General features: G+C 40.9%; 1 protein-coding gene and 1 pseudogene across 1 annotated transcript in view; both read left to right on the top strand.

The window, feature by feature from the left end:
- SPTLC3 (serine palmitoyltransferase long chain base subunit 3) overlaps positions 1 to 14,287 on the top strand; it is a 171,090-nt gene that overhangs the window by 21,571 nt on the left and 135,232 nt on the right. The window contains 1 exon segment of the mRNA XM_037811845.1: positions 3,614 to 3,799. Coding sequence (XP_037667773.1) covers positions 3,614 to 3,799 — 186 coding nt within the window.
- LOC119515943 lies at positions 8,053 to 12,016 on the top strand (annotated as a pseudogene).

The following is a 14,287-nucleotide window of genomic DNA, read 5'->3' as shown; positions in this document are numbered from 1 at the left end:
TCTTTTTTACTTTAATTGCTCTTTTTCACTTTAATTATTATTCTTGTTATTTTTGTGTGTGTGCTAATGAAGGTGTCAGGGATTGATTTAGGTGATGAATGTACAACTATGTAATGGTACTGTGAACAATCGAATGTACAATTTGTTTTGTAGACTGTGTGGTATGTGAATATATCTCAATAAAATGAAGATTTAAATTAAAAAAAAAAAACAGGAAACACAGAAAAACAGGATCTAATCAAGGAGCTTACATTGCATTTGATTGTTATCTCTTAAGTCTCCTCCCCTACCTTTCTTTTCTTTAATGAAGACTGACTTTTTTTTAATTCAGTTTTATTGAGATATATTCACACACCATACAGTCATCCATGGTGTACAACCAACTGTTCACAGTACCATCTTATAGTGTGCATTCAGCACCCCAATCTATTTTTGAACATTTTCCTTACACCAGAAAGAATCAGAATAAGAATAAAAAGTAAAAATAAAAAAGAACACCCAAATCATCCCCCCATCCCACCCTATTTTTCATTTACTTTTTGTCCCCATTTTTCTACTCATCCATCCATACACTGCATAAAGGGAGTGCGATCCACAAGGTTTTCACAACCACACTGTCACCCCTTGTAAGCTTCTTTGCTATACAATCATCTTTAAGACTCAAGGCTACTTGGTTGGGGTTTGGTAGTTTCTAGCTATTCCAATACATTAAAACCTAAAGGGTGTTATCTATATTGTGCATAAGAGTGTCCACTAGAGTGGCCTCTCAACTCCATTTGAAATCTCTCAGCCACTGAAGCTTTATTTTGTTTCATTCCGCATCCCCCTTTTGGTCAAGATGTTCTCAATACCACAATGCTGGGTCTGGATTCATCCCCAGGAAGACTGACTTTTAAAAAAAAATTTCAGGTCACTTGTCATATAGGAAGTCTCACATTCTGGATAAACTGGTTGTTTTCACATGAAATCATTTACATGTTCCTCTATCCCCAGTATTTCTTGTAAACTGGAAGTTAGATGCAAGAGTTGGACTAAATACAGATTAAGTGCTTTGGGCAACAATATTAAATGATGCTGTGCTCTGAGTATTACATCACAGTAGGAAAACACATGGGTTGTCGCACCATTCATGATATAAATTTGATCACCTGGTTAAAGTAGTGACACCCCAGGTTTGTGATTAGTAAGCTATGGAGTTGTACTTCAGCACCCTGCAAACACCCTATTCCTCATTATCTTTTCACCAAATAGTTTTAGCATCCATAAAGAATTTTTACCTGAATTGATTCTTCCATTTGGGATTGTAAAATATAGTTTACATTTCTTATTATCCTCTTCAGTGATCAAATCTCAATTTTCTCCAAGCAGCTCTTACAATCTTAAATATGCTCTTTGAAACCTAAAAGCTGAAATTCAAAAATTTTAAATATCAGGGCAAGATAGCAGCATAGAGAGGAGTGGAAGCTAAGTAGTCCCCCTGGAACAACTACAAAAAACCAGAAACAACTAGTAAATAATCCAGAATAACTGCGGGGGGACAAACGAGACCATCCACTCATCATACACCAACCTGAATTGGGAGGAATGCCCGAGAACACAGCATAAAATCTGTAAGTAAAACCTGCGGAACCAGGTCGGGAGACCCCCTCCCCCATAGCCCGAGCTGCGGAGCCGCGTGGTGCCACAGAGAAGCTCTCTCCCACCAAGCGAATACAGCTCAGCTGAGCTCCAACTGGGGTTTTAAGTAGCGAGTGTGAACTGCTCACTACAGGTACGCAGCCCCAAAAAACAGACAGAGGCTTTGGGTGACGACTGACCTGGGAGAGCCGGAGGGTTGCCTCGGACTGGGTCTGAAGTGGACTATCTGTTTCTTTTTTGGCTCAGTGGAGAAAGCCCCAGTCATTTTCAGTTTCCAGGGCCATGACTGTGGGAAGGGTGGAGACACCACAAGCAGAGAAGGAGACCATTGAAATGCTAATGACCTCCACCTGAGGGGTCTGTCTTCTCTAGGAGGAAAGGGGTGGGGCCCTTTCCATTCAGAACCAGACCCCAGAGCCTGGGGGAACGCAGCCATACCTCCTCACACCAGTCAAGAATTATAGGCTAACAGGCGTCACCTGCTGGGCAGAAAAGCACAGTGACCCGAGGCATCAAAGGGTGGAGCAATTTTCTAAGACACACCTGCAGGGAAACCAGATACTGAATATTTCTTCCCTCTGGGACCTGAGCCTGTTCTGGTCTGAGAAAACCCGATTTGGATAACAAAGGAAACCATGCCTAGACAACAGAAAATTACAACCTACACTAAGAAAAACAAAGTTATGGCCCAGTCAAAGGAACAAACGTACACTTCAACTGAGATACAGGAATTTAAACAACTAATGCTAAATCAATTCAAAAAGTTTAGGGAAGATATTGCAAAAGAGATAGAGGCTGTAAAGGAAGAACTGGACATGTATACGGCAGAAATCAAAAGTTCAAAAAACCTACTAGTAGAATCTATGGAAATGAAAGGCACAACACACGAGATGAAAGACACAATGGAAACATACAACAGCAGATCTCAAGAGGCAGAAGAAAACACTCAGGAACTGGAGAACAAAACACCTGAAAGCATACACGCAAAGGAGCAGATGGAGAAAAGAATGAAAAAATATGAGCAACATCTCCGGGATCTCAAGGATGAAACAAAGTACAATAATGTATGTATCATTGGTGTCCCAGAAGGAGAAGAGAAGGGAAAGGGGGCAGAAGCAATAATAGAGGAAATAATTAATGAAAATTTCCCATCTCTTATGAAAGACATAAAATTACAGATCCAAGAAGCACAGCGTACTCCAAACAGAAGAGATATGTATAGGCCTACGCCAAGACACTTAATAATCAGATTATCAAATGTCAAAGACAAAGAGAGAATCCTGAAAGCAGCAAGAGAAAAGCAATCCATTACATACAAAGGAAGCTTAATAAGACGATGTGCGGATCTCTCAGCAGAAACCATGGAGGCAAGAAGGAAGTGGTGTGATATATTTAAGATACTGAAAGAGAAAAACCACCAACCAAGAATCCTGTATCCAGCAAAGCTGTCCTTCAAATATGAGGGAAAGCTCAAAATATTTTCTGACAAACAGACAATGAGAGACTTTGTGAACAAGATACCTGCCCTACAGGAAATACTAAAGGGAGCACTACAGGGTGATAGAAGACAGGAGTGCGTGGTTTGGAACACAATTTTGGGAGATGGTAGCACAACAATGTAAGTACACTGAACAAAGGTAACTATGAATATGGTTGAGAGAGAAAGATCGGGAGCATGTGAGACACCACAAGAAAGGAGGAAAGATAATGACTGGGACTGTGTAACTTGGTGAAATCCAGAGTATTCAACAATTGTGATAAAATGTACAAATATGTTCTTTTACGAGGGAGAACAAGCAAATGTCAACCTTGAAAGGTGTTAAAAATGGGGAGGCATTGGGGGAGGGATGCAATCAGCATAAACTAGAGACTGTAACTAATAAAATCATTGTATTATGCTTAAAAAAAATTTTAAATATCATAGTACATTTGTAATTGGAGAATGCTAACCTTGGGTTTTCTTTTGTATTTTCAGGAAAATGGGAAGCCACATTTTAATCATGAGCTAATGGTTGAATCCTTTGAGGAAGCACCTCTTCACGTTATTGTTTTCACATACTTAAGTTATGGACTTCTTTCCCTGTTTGGCTATCTCAGAGACTTTTTGAGATACCACGGATTTGAAAAATGCAACTCAGCCGTAGAGCGGGAACAACAAAGAGTACGTATGTGCTCCTCCTTGGATCTTTATCAATGCTTATTCTCTAAAGTGTTCTCAGAAGTGGAGATGCATGTATAGGCCCTAGAAAGAGTAAGGAGTTCAGGGACTACATAGCGTAAATTCCATTCATCTCCATCCCCTGTTTGTTAATGGACATTTTTGTTTACCAACATTTATTGACCAACTACTATTTGCCAGACACTGAACTAAGGGTTCTCCCATACATTATCCTATTTAATTTTTATGACAACCTCATGAGAGATATTAAAATACCATTTTAAGATGTAACATAAGAACAAGGGTGTATGGGTGGGACTGTACCCTGGTTGTCTGGTTGCAAGCTGAGTATTGCATATATTCTATCCTGGGATAGAAAAGTGTGTCTAAGTGAAATGTGCGAGTTTGATTTCCTCTAGGTCAGAGTTTCTCAAGTTCAGCACTACTGACACTTTAGATCAGACAATTCTTGGTGTGAAAGGCTGTCCTGTGCACTGTAGGATGTTTAACTGCATCCCTGGATTTCACTCACTATATGATGGTAGGACCCCTACCCCTGTTGTAACAACCCAAAATGCCTCCAAACGTTCTGAAATATTTGTGGGGTGCAAAAGGACCCCCAGTTTAGAACCAGGGTTCTAGATATTCTCAGTACTTGATCTATACGAAGTTTTCATCATCCCCTTTTCACACAGAGATAATAGAACAACCTGGGAAAAATTCAGAGATCTGCAAAGACCTGTTTTTTAACATGTTTTTCAAATTAGTTCAAAGTATTTGTGATGCCATGCATCTTTTTTTCAAAAAAAAAATGGCTTTGGCACAGTATCAAAGTAAGCATGGATAATTCCATTAGCTGGAGCCTTGAACATATTTAAGCAAAGAACATAGGGGAGGCATAAACGTCAATGTAACCAGGGGACCTAAAATGCTATAATTTAATGATCAGTATTCATGATAAGATAAATATGTATTACACTTATGTGCCCATGACAAATTCTGTGGAATGCTTCTTTTCAACTTAGCCTGTGACAAGGGTATCACCTTCAGAAGAAAATCAGCCCATTTACTATTACAATCCATCCTACCTTTAGCAAGCATTTGAGCACCTGCTCTAAAACAGGTAATTGTGTGAAATATGCATAGAAGAAAAGACAGGTCCTGCCCTCAGAGGATTTGAAGTTTGATGTGCAAACAGACTCACAATCAAATCTTGTGATAAAAGGTGATGATGGGGAGGAGTGTAATGTGGGAACACAGGAAACCATGCAGTTAGGGAGTTGGGAAGGCACTATGCTAGTGCTTGAATGGTGAGCAGGAGTTCACCAAGTAAAAGTGCAAAGGGAGGCCATTCTCAGAAGAGGGCATTGCTTTGCCAAGGCATTAATTCATTAATTAAGCCATATTCTTCTTTTGAGCATGTATTTTGTGCCAGGCACTGTGCTATGATCTGGAGGTACAATAGTAGCCACGGCAGACAGTCCCTGCCCTTGGGGAGCAAACCATGAAAAAAGCAATTGCAACAGAATTTGATAAGAGGCACAGTAGTGCCAAGTAAAAAATGTGATGAGAGCAAACGAGAAAAACTTCTAATCTGAACCTGGCTGTTCAGTGAAGGGTTGTAGGAGATGGAGAAAGTTAAACTGAGATCAGAAGACTGAACAGTAAGTAGTAAGACAAAGGGAGGGGCAAGATGGGGGTAAAGGGAGTCTTCAGGGAGAGGAACATGGTCTGAGACTGCCCCGAGGTAAGAGAAAGCATTGTGTATTCAAGGAACTAAGGAAATTCCAATGATTGGAGTTTTGTGAGTGGGAGTATGTGGGGAGAAAGACTCTTTGATAGGCAAGCAGGAGCCAGACAATAATGAGTTTTTATAACCCATGGATGTTTATTATAAGAACAATGGGAAGGCATTGAAGGATTTCAAGCAGAGGAATGCATATTTGAAGATTAGAAAGAGCATGTTCACTGCCCTGTGAAAAATGGATCACAGGAGAAGAGAGACCAAAAACCCACTTAAGAGGCTGATGCAGAAATCCAGGTTCAAAGAAACAAAATCTAGGTGAGACAGTAGGGCTGAGATTAGGGTAGTGACAATAAGGATGTTGATAAGAGATTGTTAAGAGATATTTAGAGGTGATGTAAGGGATATTGAATGGTTGATTTGACCTGGGGGCTTAGGGAGATGGACAGAGCAAAGACCATGCCCAGGTTTGTGGCTTGGGCATCTGGGTAGTAGGTGGTGTCATTCGTTGAGTTGGGGAGTGGAGGAGGAAGATCCAGCTGAAGAGGAAAAGCAATTGATCCATAAAGGACAAGTTGAGATGGAAGTACTGGCAGCTGGATATTGATGTCTAGACCTCAGGAGATACTCTTCACAGATGCTAAACTATTTGGTGAAAAGTTAAACTGGAAGCTGTATGCAAGAGTTGGACTAAATACAGATTAAGTATCTCGTATTACTAGATTGTGGCATCTGCTGCATATCTTCAGTATGTCACCTTTAATTAAAACCAGAGAAGTAGACAAGATCCCCCAGGGAGAGTCTATAGAGAAATAAGAGAAAGGGTGAGCAGAGAACTAAGAACTTCAGAGAATTTGTAGATGTTAGATATGAAATCCAATTCAAAACTAGAGACAAAGTGAGAACTCAGACATGAGTTTAGAAAAGAGACCATTTGTGCTTCAAGTAGGGAAGAGGTAGGTGGAATGAAGAAAAGGGAGCTGATTTTAGAGAAATTTAGGAGGTAGAATCAACAAGTCTTGGTAGCTGAGAGTATGGAAGATAAAATAAAGGGAGGAAACCAGGGTAATCACAAATTCCTAGTCTGGTCAGATATGTGAATGGCAGTGCCATCAACAGACTGGTCTGATGTTGGCAAAAAAGATGGCCATGGACACAGTCAGTCTTAAAGATTCAAAGGTTCTTGAATGGAGATGGATATAGAAATAGTTAAATAGAGGAGACAACCCAGCATGCTCCCAGTGAAAGATGCAGGTTTCCTGGGTCCTAGTAGAGCTGATGACGAAACTGGAAAAATGGGATAAGAAAGCAAGTGCCCCCTGGCCTTTCTCACAAGGAGTTTTATGATTTCTAGTATTTCATGGTTCCTCCTGATACCATCTGGACTGTTTTAGAGGCTCTTACAACCAATCTGCCTGCTCACCAGGTGGAAGTTAACTGGTGCATGATAAAGCAATACATTTCAGAGTGTTTAGTGGGACTAAGGGTGAATCACACGGAAACTTCTCAGGTGTGGCATCCCTGGCAGTCTAAGGCTTCACAGCTGTAACTGATTTTCTAACTTGAATTTCAATATTTTTGCTGTATAAATCCAGCAGGCTAGTCTTATTGCTTTTTCTAAAACATTTCTTAGATTTCAAATAGAAGATTAAGAAAGAAAAAAATAAAGCCCCTGCTGCAAGTTGGTTCCCCTGGAAGCAGACTGCGAGATACAGGCTTGACAACAGGAAGGTCATTGGAGCATCACTGTGAAGTCAACGTGAGAGAGTAAAGAGGCAAGATGGGGCAAGAGGAAGGTGAATTGAATTGTGAACCAGCAACAGAGGCCGCAGCTGATCCCACGGGGAACTCTGGAGATGGGATGGTCCTTCAGACTCATCCTAATTTGAGGGAAAGGGGTCGGGCATTTGGACTCCTACAGTGAGGCCGGCTGCCACCTGGGAGGGATGTGGTCTTGAGCCAAGGAGCTCCCTTCAGCCCCAGGCAATCCGCAGAGAGCTGTCAGCCTCCAATGCTCCCTGCAGCTGGGAGAAATGGGCACTTCAGTTCTGATGGTGGGGTGTGGGTGGCACACCACAGCATCTTCTTCAACACTTGTCACTCCTGTTATAAGAATTACTCAGGAGTGCACAGCGGCGCGCAGAGCGGGATGGGGCGCACGGAGGGCGCGCGCGAGGGGGCCCGCTCTCTCCCCACCTCCTCCCGGCTCCCGGACGGCCGCTGGGGTGCGCGCCTTCGCCTCGTGCCCCCACCCCACGTTTCGGAGGGGCCCGCCAAGCTGCCGAGACCCGGCTGCGAGCCCTCCGAGCGGTTCCGGGTTCAAGGTTCACAGGTCAGAGTTGACTCCCCGAAAAGTGCAGCTGGTTTGAAATGCAAGATGGCGGCGGGGCGCTGAGACGCGCGGTGGCCCCTGCAGGAGAAGGCAGCTAGCTACTTCGGACCTGTTGGTAATGATGGCCTGAGCTAAACACCTCCTACTTTGAAGGGACACCCTTCTGCTTCAAAGGACAGAATGCCGAGGGAGATACGGCAAGTGCTTGGAGTTTTGTTTCAAAAATTTCAGCAGTTCAGTATTTTAATGCTAACCTTAAGCTCTTTACTTAATTGCACCATGAAAAAGCTGCTAATAAGACTTGTTGAGTACAAACATGAACTTGAAGAACCGAAATTCATTGTTTTCAAATGAAGAAAACGGAACAGTTTTTTAATGCTTTTTAATCACCACTGAGATTTTCCCCACATCAGAATCCCAAGCAGGCGAAAATCAACTCCACGCTGCATGGTCCTCACCAGTGAACGGGATTCAGACCTCGAGCTTATAATCTGATTTGGATGAAGGGCCTCCTGTTCTCACACCTGTAGAAAACACCAGAGCAGAGAGTATCTCAAGTGATGAAGAGGTTCATGAATTTTTGGATTCTGACAATCAGCAAAATAAAAAAGTTGAAGGTGGTTATGAATGCACATATTGTACTTTTCAAACTCCAGATCTAAATATGTTTACTTTTCACATGGATTCAGAACATCCCAATGTAGTGCTAAATTCATCCTATGTTTGTGTTGAATGCGATTTTCTTACCAAAAGGTATGATGCACTTTCTGAGAATAATCTGAAATATCATCCAGGAGAAGAGAATTTTAAGTTGACTATGGTAAAACGTAATAACCAGACAATCTTTGAGCAAACAATAAATGATCTGACTTTTGATGTTAGTTTTGTTAAGAGAATTCAGAGCACACAGAATCCACAGACCCTTCTGCTTCAGGAATATCTATCAGTAAAACTCCTATCGTGAAAATGATGAAACATGAAGTAGAGAACAAATGGATTACAGTTCATCATAACTCAGTTGAGGATGTTCCTGAAGAGAAAGAGAATGAAATCAAGCCAGACCATGAAGAAATTGTAGAAAATCCAAGTTCTTCAGCTTCTGAATCTAATACAAGTACTTCCATTGTAAGTAGACTACATCCACATACTGCTAGCACAGTAGTGACCCTGGCAGCAGTTCTTCCTGGATTAGCACAAGTGATAACTGCTGTATCAGCTCAACAGAATTCTAATTTGATTTCCAAAATCTTAATTCCTCTAAATAGCATTCCTACCTACAATACTGCATCTGATAACAACCCCTTTTTGCTTAACACTATAAATTCCTTTATCTAACACTGTCAGAAATTACAGTTCTTTCTGCTCAAGCCATGTATACAGAGGAGCAGATCAAGATATGGTTTTCAGACCAACATTTAAAACATGGTGTTAGTTGGACTCCTGAGGACGTAGAGGAGGCGAGAATGACAGTTCAATGGAACAGTACATACTGTACCTCAGACCATAACTATTATTCCTACACATATTTCCAGAGCAACAATGGTTTACCATCCATTTTACAGACATGCCAAATAGTTGGTCAGCTGGGCCTGGTCCTTACACAAGTAGCTGGAAAAAATACCTTGTCAGTAACAGCACCCATAGCCTTGATGGTGGCAGGGGTTCCAAGTCAAACGAACGTACAGAAAAGTCAGGTACCTGCTACTCAGCCTGTTGCAGAAACAAAGCCAACAGCAGCAGTTCCAGCTCCTCAGCTTGTCAAACATGAAACCACAATGGCAAACCCTGATTCATTTGGCATCCAGGCAAAAAAAACTAAAGAGCAACTGGCAGAATTAAAAGCTACCTTACAGGATCTAAATTTTCTAAACAGTACAGCTCTACAGTCGGTTTGTCCAAACACCACAATTGCATGGAACTTTGAGTAGGAAGTGAGATAACGGTAGATGAGTATCAGCTGGAGTGAAATAGTGACACATCCCAGGGTAATTTGGGCAGATGATAAAAAATATATTTACAGCTCCCCCCCGTCCCCAGCCTCGAGGATCTGGGGGAAGGTGTGGAAGTGTTGGACATCCTCTCCTGGACTGTTGTTGATGTTGTCAGAAACATTGGGACTGGCGGTTTGATGTGCTGAGCCCTCAATCATGGGACTTGCCCTTACGAAGCTCGTTACTGCAAAGAAGAGACTAAGCTTGCATATAATTGTGCCTAAGAGTCTCCCCCTGAGTACCTCTTTGTTGCTCAGATGTGGCCCTCTCTCTCTCTAACTGAGCCATCTCGACAGGTGAACTCGCTGCCCTCCCCCCTACGTGGGACCCGACTCCCAGGGGTGTAAATCTCCCTGGCAATGCAGAATATGACTCCTGGGGATGAATCTGGACCCGGCATCATGGGACTGAGAGTATCTTCTTGACCAAAAGGGGGATGCAAAATGAGACAAAATAGTTTCAGTGGCTGAGAGATTTTAAATGGAGTCAAGAGGTCACTCTGGCAGACATTATTATGCACTATATAGATAACACCTCTTAGGTTTTAGTGTATTGGAGTAGCTAGAAGTAAATACCTGAAACTACCAAACTCCAACCCAGCAGTCTGGACTCCTGAGGACTATTATATAATAATGTAGATTACAAGGGGTGACAGTGTGATTGTGAAGATCTTGTGGATCACACCCCCTTTATCTAGTGTATGGATAAGTAGAAAAATGCGTATAAAAACTAAAGGACAAATGGGGTGGGATGGGGGGGGATGGTTTGGGTGTTCTTTTTTCACTTTTGTTTTTTATTCTTGTTCTGATTCTTTCTGATGTAAGGAAAATGTTCGGAGAGAGATTGTGGTGATGAACGCATAACTATGTGACCATACTGTGGACAGCTGATTGTATATCATGGATGATTGTATGGTGTGTGAATGTATTTCAATAAAACTGAATAAAAAAAAAAGTTAGCTACCTTAAAAATCAGTTTCCCCACAATTCAGAAATTTTCAGACTTATGAAAATAACAGGGCTGACTAAAGGAGAGATTAAAAAATGGTTTAGTGACACAAGGTACAACCAGAGAAATTCAAAGAGTAATCAGTGCTTACATCTCAACAATGATTCCTCTACCACCATTATTATAGACTCCAGTGATGAAACCACGGAATGCCCTACTATTGTTACTTCACAGCATAAACAATCCTGGAATTCTTTTCCAGACTTTACTCCACAAAAGTTTAAAGAAAAGACTGCAGAGCAGCTTCATGCTCTTCAGGCAAGTTTTCTCAACAGCTCTGTAGTAACAGATGAAGAATTAAATAGGTTAAGAGTGCAAACCAACTTACCAGAAGAGAAATTGAGACTTGGTTTACAGAGAAGAAGAAATCAAAAGCTTTAAAGGAAGAGAAAATGGAAATAGATGAAAGTAATGCAGGTAGCTTCAAAGAAGACTCTGGAGAAACTTCTCCCAGTGATGAATCTAGTCCACCTAAAACAGCTAGTAGAGGCAAGATATTAAAAACAACACAAAACAAAACAAAACAAAAAACACCTGAGCAGTTGCACATGCTTAAAAGTGCATTTGTCGGAACGCAGTGGCCATAATCAGAAGAGTATGACAAGTTGGCCGAAGAAAGTGGGCTTGCTGGAACAGACATAGTTATTTGGTTTGGGGACATCCATTATGCTTGGAAAAATGGAAACATAAAATGGCAATACTACTATCAAAGCACCAATTCAAGTAGTATGAATGGTTTGTCTTCCCTTAGAAAAAGGGGGAGAGGGAAACCCAAAGGAAGGGGAAGAGGAAGACCAGGTGGGCGGCCTAGAGGAAGCAGAAGAATTAACAACTGGGACAGGATGGCATCACTCATAAAATTTAAAACTGGAACTGCAGTACTAAAGGATTATTACCTAAAGCACAAATTTCTTAATGAACAAGACCTTGATGAATTTGTTAACAGATCACATATGGACTATGAGCAGGTCAGAAGGTGTTTTGCAGAAAGACAAAGATCAGAGTTAGGTATAGAATTATTTGAGGAAAATGAGGAGAAGGATGAAGTTGATGATCAGGAAGAGGATAAAGAAAAAACAGATGATAGTGACACTTGGGAGCCTCCATGCCATGTGAAGCAGAAACTCTCTAAGTCAGATGATTGAAATTTGCCTAAACTTTGAAGGAGATCAATTCTTCAACAAAAGATGTCTGATTTACTGTGAATGGGCCCAATATTTGATGAAACTGAAAACATTTTGGGACATACACAGTCTCAAAAAATAGGATTTTCAATCCCCAAAAGAAATGGAACTTAATACTGTGCCAAAGTTAAACTGCTGCAGTTGGCAGAAGTTCTGCAATGTAAATAGAACACTAATGAAAAAACAACTTGTAAAAAGAAAAAAAAGAATTACTCAATCTACCCCACTGTAGATGATTGTAGGGTATGTGAATATATCTCAATAACACTGAATTGGAGAAAAAATATATGGGAATGGGGTTGGAGTGGTGTTAAAAAGATAAAATGTCAGCCTGAAGATACGGTTGCCAGGGACCTGGTCACATTCACAGGAAAATAGTGATTACAGTTAATAAGAACCTGTTAACACAATTATGATTAGGCTTAGCCTCTTCTTTGCAGTAACAAGCTTCATAAGGGCAAGCCCCAAGATAGAGGCCAGCCCCATACTTTTGACTGAATTCTTTCTTTCTATTAATAAGGTGAGACATAACTTGAATTCTCTTGCTCGAAACATGAATTGTGCTACTTTTCAATGACCCTCAGTCCTTTTTGGCAAAAACGAGCATTACTTGGTTCTCTACTCTGATTGGTAGGAGTGCAGAAGAGATTGTCCCACAAGACAAACCAGCCATGGGCAAAACAACACCAGCAAGGAGTGCATATGTGAAGTGGGGGTGGAGCAGAGCAATTACATTTTTTAAAAAACATAAATGAATGTTCTTGTTTCAGTTTTACTCTTTGACCTTTTTCTTAATCAAAAATAATTTATTAATCCAATTTTCCTAACTTTTATCTCACTAATATGACAAAAACATCCATTCAAACTAAATTAGAATCTCTATTTGCTTCTCCCTCCTTTCGATTTCTGGCCCAAACACCCTGAAACAGACCCCAGAATATGAAGGCTCTGATAATCCCCTGAATCATTTCAGTATTAAGTGGAAAAGAAAAATCACAACCTCCATCCAAGAGAGCACTAAAAAATTCACAGATCCACGGTACCTCATACCTCAGACTCTGCTAATAAGCAGGAGACACTAACAATAAAAAGGACAAGACAAGAAGATGCAAGGTTTAAATATTTTGTTTAGCTTCTCCTTTTAACTCTTCATTTTTGGACCAGTATCATTTCTTTTTTCTTTTATCAAAGGCAACTTTAGAGTTCAACAGCGATTTCTTACAGACTTATGTATAAATTACTTTCTCAGTGATGTAACAGTACAACTTTGCAAAATGCAGAAGCAAATATCAGCAAATATAATGAAACTAATGTCAAGAATCATCAGAGACTCACAAAACCTCAAGCACAAACCTTTCTACAGATCCACATGACTCAAATCCATGACCCCCATATCTAATCGGTTCTACAAGGCCCCATCTATGTAGCACTAGCTTATTAGAAAACATTTCTGATGCACTTTTGTGTTCATGTTATATCCAGAGACTTCCCAGCCCCCTACAAGTAAATCCCAGACATTTCTGTCTCATAACCAAGAATTTTTGCTCCCACATGTAACAAAGAATATTTAGAAAGTTATAGCTATAGAGAATTTTAAGACAAATATCCAAATGTTTGCATGTATTACAACTTACCTTCCTGTATTGACATTTTGCTTCCTGGTTTAAGAGCAGGCTTAGCCCAGAGTGGCTTTCCTCTGAGTTAATTTCATGAATAGGGTCCATCAACGTCGCTGGATGTGAGATATGGTTTTGTTCAAAGCCAACAGGCAGTCAGGCACTGGTCTTCCTGTTTGGACCTGGCTGGGTCCAAACTCAGAGAGCTTTGTCAGGGTATTCGTCAGAAGTTAACAAATTAGCCAGTAGCTTGAGGGAAGATACTACTAGACCAGGTTTTCTTGACCTCAGTGGCACATTGGAGTCACCTGAGAAGGTTTAAAAACTAATACCTAGGCTTCACAGGCAGATATTCAGATTTAATTGGTTTGGGGTGCAGTTTGGGCAGTGGGATTTATGAAAACTTCCCAGGTAACTCTCATGTGCAACCAAGGTTGAGAATTAATGTTTTAGAGCAGTCCTTCTCAAACTTGACTCTTTACACAAATTACCTTGGGATCATGTTAAAATGCAGATTCTGCTTCAGTCACTTTGAGGTGGGGCCAAAACCGTGCAGTGCTAACAAGCCTTCACGTGTTGCCAACGCTGCTGGTCCAGGGATCTCACATTGTGCCTT

Source organism: Choloepus didactylus, chromosome 19 (assembly GCF_015220235.1).
Source record: "Choloepus didactylus isolate mChoDid1 chromosome 19, mChoDid1.pri, whole genome shotgun sequence".
Classification (NCBI taxonomy): domain Eukaryota; kingdom Metazoa; phylum Chordata; class Mammalia; order Pilosa; family Megalonychidae; genus Choloepus; species Choloepus didactylus.
Note: the sequence above shows the minus strand (reverse complement) of the source record. Positions and strands in the feature narration are given on the sequence as shown.